This window comes from Nicotiana sylvestris, chromosome 1 (assembly GCF_000393655.2).
Source record: "Nicotiana sylvestris chromosome 1, ASM39365v2, whole genome shotgun sequence".
NCBI lineage: Eukaryota > Viridiplantae > Streptophyta > Magnoliopsida > Solanales > Solanaceae > Nicotiana > Nicotiana sylvestris.
Window position 1 is genome coordinate 32,650,677 of NC_091057.1, and position 6,647 is coordinate 32,657,323.

The 6,647-nt window shown below is 41.6% G+C and overlaps 1 protein-coding gene across 1 annotated transcript; it reads right to left on the reverse strand.

Annotated features, from left to right (window-relative positions):
• Window positions 1-1,585: 1,585 nt before the first annotated feature.
• LOC104215182 (uncharacterized) lies at window positions 1,586-2,198 on the reverse strand. Its single transcript, XM_009764937.2, has 2 exons — window positions 2,034-2,198; window positions 1,586-1,975 (listed from the first exon to the last, which is right to left on the reverse strand). The coding sequence occupies exons 1-2, from the start codon at window positions 2,196-2,198 to the stop codon at window positions 1,586-1,588; spliced, it is 555 nt and encodes a 184-aa protein (XP_009763239.2).
• Between the last annotated feature and the right edge of the window lie 4,449 nt (window positions 2,199-6,647).

Here is a 6,647-nt window from a genome sequence, read left to right on the forward strand (position 1 = left end):
GTGCTCTGAGTTGTGGAAGGCTCGTCCTGTAGTTGATACCTTCCTGGAGGCTTTGATTATACAACCGACTGCTCTTCAACTGAGTTGCCCTCCGATGCTTTCCTAGATGGGGCATAAAAACTGGATTTGGCGGGCTCTGCATTTCTTTCTCGGCCAGCTGTGGTCTTCTTAGTTATAATCTTTTGGAGGGTGAGGGGTAAAGTGCTTTTGCCCGGCCTCTGGAAGGTTCACCCCTCCCCTTTGAAGTATTTCCAGGGCCTCGAGATCTAATCATTATTTGTAAAAAGCAGTAGCAGGAGTCAAGTGGAATTCAAGTTCAAACAGACAATGAACATAGTGTAAAATATGCTTGCAGGGTGGGGAAGTGCGGTCCGCACAATTACAAGTGCGGCTGCTGGCTGGGCTGTGCGGACCACACAATTTGATCTTGCGGCCGCAGAACTTGGACTGCGGTCTACTCAATTATTAGTGCGACTGTAGAACCAGAGTGCGGTCTGCACTTTTATTATTGCGGCCACACATCAAATATCCTAAAATTGCCAACTCTCTGATGACAGAGATTAGGCTGTTTTGCGGCCGCACTCACTTTTTTGCGGCCGCGGTAGAATTTCTGCGATCTGCAGATTCATGCTTGACCAATGCCCTTAATCTCCACTTCTGCAGACCGCACAATTTCTTTTGCGGGCGACAGAATTCAAAACGTTAACGAACAGAGTTCTTAGGGTTTTCAATTTTAGCACAAATTCGACATGGTATTAACAATTAAACTTGAACATCAATTCACCTATCCCCCAGATAGCAATTATGATTTTACCCACAACATTGTTCAAATAGATTCATAGACAGTTGGTTCAAAATTTTACTAGAAATCTAAAAATTTAAAGAACTTAATCAAGATTATGATGCTTACCAGAGATGAAAGAATGCAAGAGATGAGTGATCAATATATGTTAGGCTTGTGAGCAACAACTTTAACAAGAGATTTCAATTTTTAGGACTTTGAGAGATCAGAGAGGGAAAAAATTGTACAGTGACCCTAGGCCTCCTATTTATACGAAATGGGCCTGGCTAAGGGACAAGAGGACGAGTATGGCCGTAGAATTCCTCCTGCGGTCCATACTCTGTTACTTGGGGCTCAAAAGCTTTTGCTAGTCTGCGGTCCACACAATTTGTGGTGTGACAACAGATTTCTGATGTGGACCACATATTTTGATGTGCGGCCGCACTTTGGCCATTTCTATAACAAATCAAACTTCAGAGAATTTACATTTTCCTTTTCCAATTTGTGTTCCTTTTCCAATTTGTGTGGTCCGCACTACAATTGTGCGGCCGCATTTCCATTTTGCTATTAGCAATCACAACTGTGCGGTCCGCAAAATATACATACGGCCCGGACTTCTTTCCATGCTTAGCTAATTTTCTGAGCACAGTTCCTGTAAAGCACCCTCATCCCTACAACACACTTCAAATTTAGTTAGCACAAAAATAACACCTATCTAAAAAAGAAGAAAAAAAAAGAAAAAGAAACATGGGTTGCCTCCTAAGAAGCGCCTGATTTAATGTCGCGGCACGACGCAGACTACTATCACTTGAAATGAATCGCCGCCACAACATGGCCATCACCCACTTTTCCTAAATAATGCTTCACCCGGTGACCAGTTACTCGAAACACCTCATTATTTTTGTTCTCCAAGTCCAATTCACCAAAGGGTGTCACACCCACAACTTCAAACGGACCATTCCATTTAGGCTTTAACTTTTCAAGAAACATCCTCAAGCATGAATTGAACAACAATACAAGATCACCCTCTTTGAACTCTCTGTGCCAAATGTAATTATCATGAAGATATTTCATCTTCTCTTTGTATAAGGACGAACTTGTGTAGACATGGTGCCAGAACTCATCCAACCCATTCAAATGTGCCACCCTCAAGTTGGCGGCGACATCCCAATCAAGATTCAACTTATTTAGAGCCTATATGGCTTTGTACTCAAGTTCCACCAGAAGATGATAAGCTTTTCCAAGCACCAACCGGTATGGAGACATTCCTGTAAGCTGCTCGGTAAGCCCATAAAGCATCATCAAGTTTCTTGGACCAATCCATCCAGTTAGAATTCACTGTTTTGGACAAAATACACTTTATCTCTTGGTTGAAGACTTCTACTTGACCTCTTGCTTGTAGATGATAGGAAGTCATGATTTTATGTGTGACACCATAATTGATGAGTAAGGTATCAAAATATTTGTTGCAAAAATATGACCCCCAACCACTTATGATAGCCCGCAGAGTACCAAACCTTGTGAAAATATTCTTCTTCAAAAACGCCACCACACTTCTTGCCTCATTGTTCGGTAGAGCAATAGCATCAACCCATTTAGACACATAATCAACCGCGATCAAGATGTAGGTGTTTCCACAAGAACTCACAAAAGGACCTATGAAGTCAATACCCCACACATCGAAAATATCAATCTCCAAAATGGTGGTAAGGGGCATTTCATTTTTCTTTGAGATTCCAACTCTTTGACATTCATCACAACACTTGACTAGATCACTTGTATCCTTGTAAAGAGTGGTCCAATAGAAACCACAACTTAGAACTTTGGCCTCCGTTCTTGCTCTACCATGGTGGCCCCCATATGGTGAAGAATGACAAGCCCCAAGTATTTCACCTTGCTCCTCCTCCGGTACACATTTTCCAATCACCCCAACCGTGCAAATACGGAAAAGGTACGGTTCATCCCAATAATAGTCTTGACAATCCTGTTTGAACTTCTTCCTTTGGTTTGAAGAGAACTCAATGGGGATGATACCACTCACAAGAAAATTTGCTAGATATGTGAATCATGGCACCTCTTTCATTGAAATAGCCAAAAATTGTTCATTGGGGAAAAAGCCATTGATTTCAAGGCCATGAAGCGACCTCCCCTCCTCCTCCAAAAGAGACAAGTGGTTCGCCACTTGGTTTTCACTTCTTTTTCGATCTTGGATGTCAATATCAAACTCTTGCAACAAAAGCACCCATCTCATCAATCGGGCTTTGGAATCTTTCTTACTCATAAGATAAGAAGTTTCGCATGATCCGTGTGGACAATCACTTTTGCACCCATTAAGTATGGGTGAAACTTCTCAATAGCAAATACAATGACAAGGAGCTCTTTCTACGTAACAGTATAGTTAACTTAGGCACTATTCATGGTCTTACTGTCATAGTAGACCAGATGAAAAATATTGTTGAGGTGTTGTCCCAAAACAGCCCAACTGCTACATCACTTGCATCGCATATGAGCTTAAAAGGAACACTCCAAATTTTGAGCGGTAATAATGGGAGTAGTAGTCTAGTTGAACTTTAGCAATTCAAAATCTCTCATGCAATCAGCATTGAAGTGGAACTTATTATCTTTCTTCAACAACTTGCACAACAGGTTCACCACTTTAGAGAAATCCTTGATGAAACGACGGTAAAACCTCGCGTAGCCTAAGAAACTCTGCACGCCCTTCACTGAAGTTGGAGGTGGAAGTTTAGAAATCACCTCAATCTTTTCCTTATTAACTTCAATGCCATTCTTTGAGATCTTGTGGCCAAGGACAATGCCCTCCTCGACCATGAAATGACATTTCACCTAATTGAGCACCAAATTTGTTTCTTCACATCTTGCTAACACTTTATCCAAGTTTGCGAGACAATCATCAAAAGAATTCCCGACCACCGAGAAGTAATCCATGAAGACTTCAAGGTAATCCTCCACCATGTCTGTGTGATCGCCATCATACACCTTTGAAAATTCGTCGGTGCAGTGCACAACCCAAATGGCATCCGCTTAAAGGTGAAAGTACCATAAGGACATGTAAAGGTAGTTGTCTCTTGATCCTCTGGAGCAATAATAATTTGGTTGTAGCCGAAATACCCATCAAGAAAACAATAGAAAGCACGGCTGGCCAATCTATCAAGCATTTGATCTACGAAGGAAAGTGGAAAATGTTCCTTCCTTGTGACTTTGTTGAGCTTACGATAGTCCATACACACTCTCCACCCGATAACCATTCTTGTAGGAATGAACTCATTCTTGTCATTGGTGACCACTATCATGCCCCCCTTTTTTAGGACACACTAAACCAGAGAAGTCTACGAACTATCGGAAATGGAGTAGACAACCTCGACATCCAACCACTTGATGATCTCCTTTTTGACAACCTCCTGCATGACTTCATTGAGTCTCTTTTGATGTTCAATGGATGGTTTGGCGTATTCCTCCAAATTAATCTTGTGGATGAAAAATGCAGGGCTTATCCCCTGAATATCCGCCAATATCCATCCAATAGCCTTCTTCCTCTTCTGTAGTGCCGCTAATGTAGAATCTACCTGCACATTAGTCAAATAAGAGGAAAGAATAACTGGTAAAGTAGAAGAAGGGCCAAGAAATTCATACCAAAGATGTGGAGGCAATGGCTTCAACTCCAATATAGGAGGCTCTTCAATTGAAGGCTTTGTAGGAGAAGTTGTCCTATTTTTAAGATCCATTGACAATTTGCGGGGTTCATAAGTGTACGACCGCATCCCTTGCAAATAGTTCACCCATTCCACGAAGCTATCTATCTCGTTATCATCAAGGTTGAGTAAGACGGCCTCCAATGTATCATGAACGTTTATCACAACACTTGTTTCATCCACAATCACATCGGTCACCAAGTCCAGGAAAGAACACACCTCATTGCTATTGGGTTACCTCATGGACTTACACACATGGAAAACCACTTTTTCATCACCAATCCAAAAGGTAAGTTCTTTAGCTTCCACATTAATAAGAGCCTTCCCCGTAGCAAGGAAAGGTCTACCAAGAATAATTGGCACCTCACAATCAAGAATGAAAAAATCTGCCGGGAGAATGAAATTATCAACACGAACCAAAACATCCTCAATCACTCCCAAGGGTCTCTTCATGGTTCGATCGGCCATTTGCAATCTCATAGAGGTGGGCCTTGGTTGCCCAATGCCCAATGTCTTGAAAACCGAATAGGGCATCAAATATTTACTTGCCCCTAGATCACAAATAGCTTTTGCAAACTCGACATTTCCAATTGTACAAGGAATCATGAAAGCACCGGGATCTTCCAACTTGGGAGCCATTGAATGCATAATTGCACTCATTTGATGAGTGACTTTGATAGTTTCAAAATTCATTGACCGCTTCTTTGTCACCAAATCCTTCATAAACTTTGTATAACTGGGAATTTGCTCCAAAACTTCAACCAACGACACATTGATCGATCGTCTCTTCATCATGTCAATGAACTTTTTGAATTGATTCTCACCATTTTTCTTGGCAAGCTTTTGAGGATATGGAGGAGGAGGCTTAGGTAATGGTGCCTTAGCCTTTTGCACTACCGGTTCCAATATGTCAACAACGTGATCCCTAGAGTGGTTCACTTCCTCTTGAGTTTCTTACACATTGTCATCAATATCAATCCGCACTTCATCATTTACCTGAACAACATTGTTCAGGGTCTCATCTTCTTGTTCCACTTTCTCATCATCCACAAGTTTCCTTTGACTAGAGGTGGGTGCATTCGCACCTTTTCCACTCCTTGTAGTAACGGCCATGACATGTCCCGTGTTGTTCCCACCCTTTGGGTTCACCATCGTGTCACTTAGTAGTTCCCCCTTAGGATGAGTATTTAGAGCTTGAGAGATTCGCTCCATTTGAACTTCCAAGTTATGGATAGATGTATTGTGGGAGGCAAGTTGGGCATCAGAATCAACATTTTTCTCCATCATTTGCTTGAATATATTCTCAATACACCCCATTTCATTGTTGCAAGAACTGGGACCACAGGAATGATAAGGAGGCGGGTTGCTCGGTTGTTGAAATCGGGGGCCTTTGAAAGCTCGACCCCTGGTTGCCTTGATTATTATTCCATCCCCCTTGATTTTTGCCTCCCCAATATCCTTGGTTGTTTCCTCCACTCCAATTTCCTTGATTGTTGTTATTATGCCAATTTCCTTAATTGTTGCCACCACTCCAATTACCTTGGTTGTTAGAATTCCAATTACCTTAATTACTTTGAGATCGCCATTGTTGTTGATTCGGGCCTTGAGAGTTGTTTCTTTGCCCTTGAAAATTGTTCATATTGCACTTTCTCCTCTTGTTCATTGTAAGATTCATCTTGATCAAATCCACTATCTTCTTGTACATAATTCTCCATTCGGTTTTGCACTTGTGGACCCTTGGACCTTCTTTTGTTCATCATCATGTTTACTCCCTCCAAGGCACTTGTTGAAGTTGAGCCTTTGTTAATTGATTCATCATGGTGGTCAGCTCGGCAATGGCTTGCCCATAATCATGCAATCTTTATGGAGGTGAATCACATTTGGATCACCTTGAGGAATATTTGCCCGACTTTGCCATGCCAATGAGGTATCCGCCATTTCATCTAAAATCTCACAAGCTTCTGTATATGGTGTTGTCATGAAATTTCCACTAGAAAGTTGATTTACCACGCATTGATTGGTCGTATTGATCTCCCGATAGAAAGTTTGTTGAATTATAGCTTTTGTCATGTCATTATTGGGTCACTCTTTGACCATTGTCCTATACCGCTACCATATCTCATGTAACGACTCATTGGACTCTTGTTTGAATGCTA

What these genes read in the sequence shown, in the direction of transcription:
- LOC104215182 (XM_009764937.2), bottom strand. Translation starts at nt 2,198, where the DNA reads ATGACTTCCTATCATCTACAAGCAAGAGGTCAAGTAGAAGTCTTCAAC. An exon ending in ACAGGAATGTCTCCATACCG is followed by an intron (nt 1,976 to 2,033) that starts GTTGGTGCTTGG and finishes AAAGCCATATAG; the next exon opens with GCTCTAAATAAGTTGAATCT.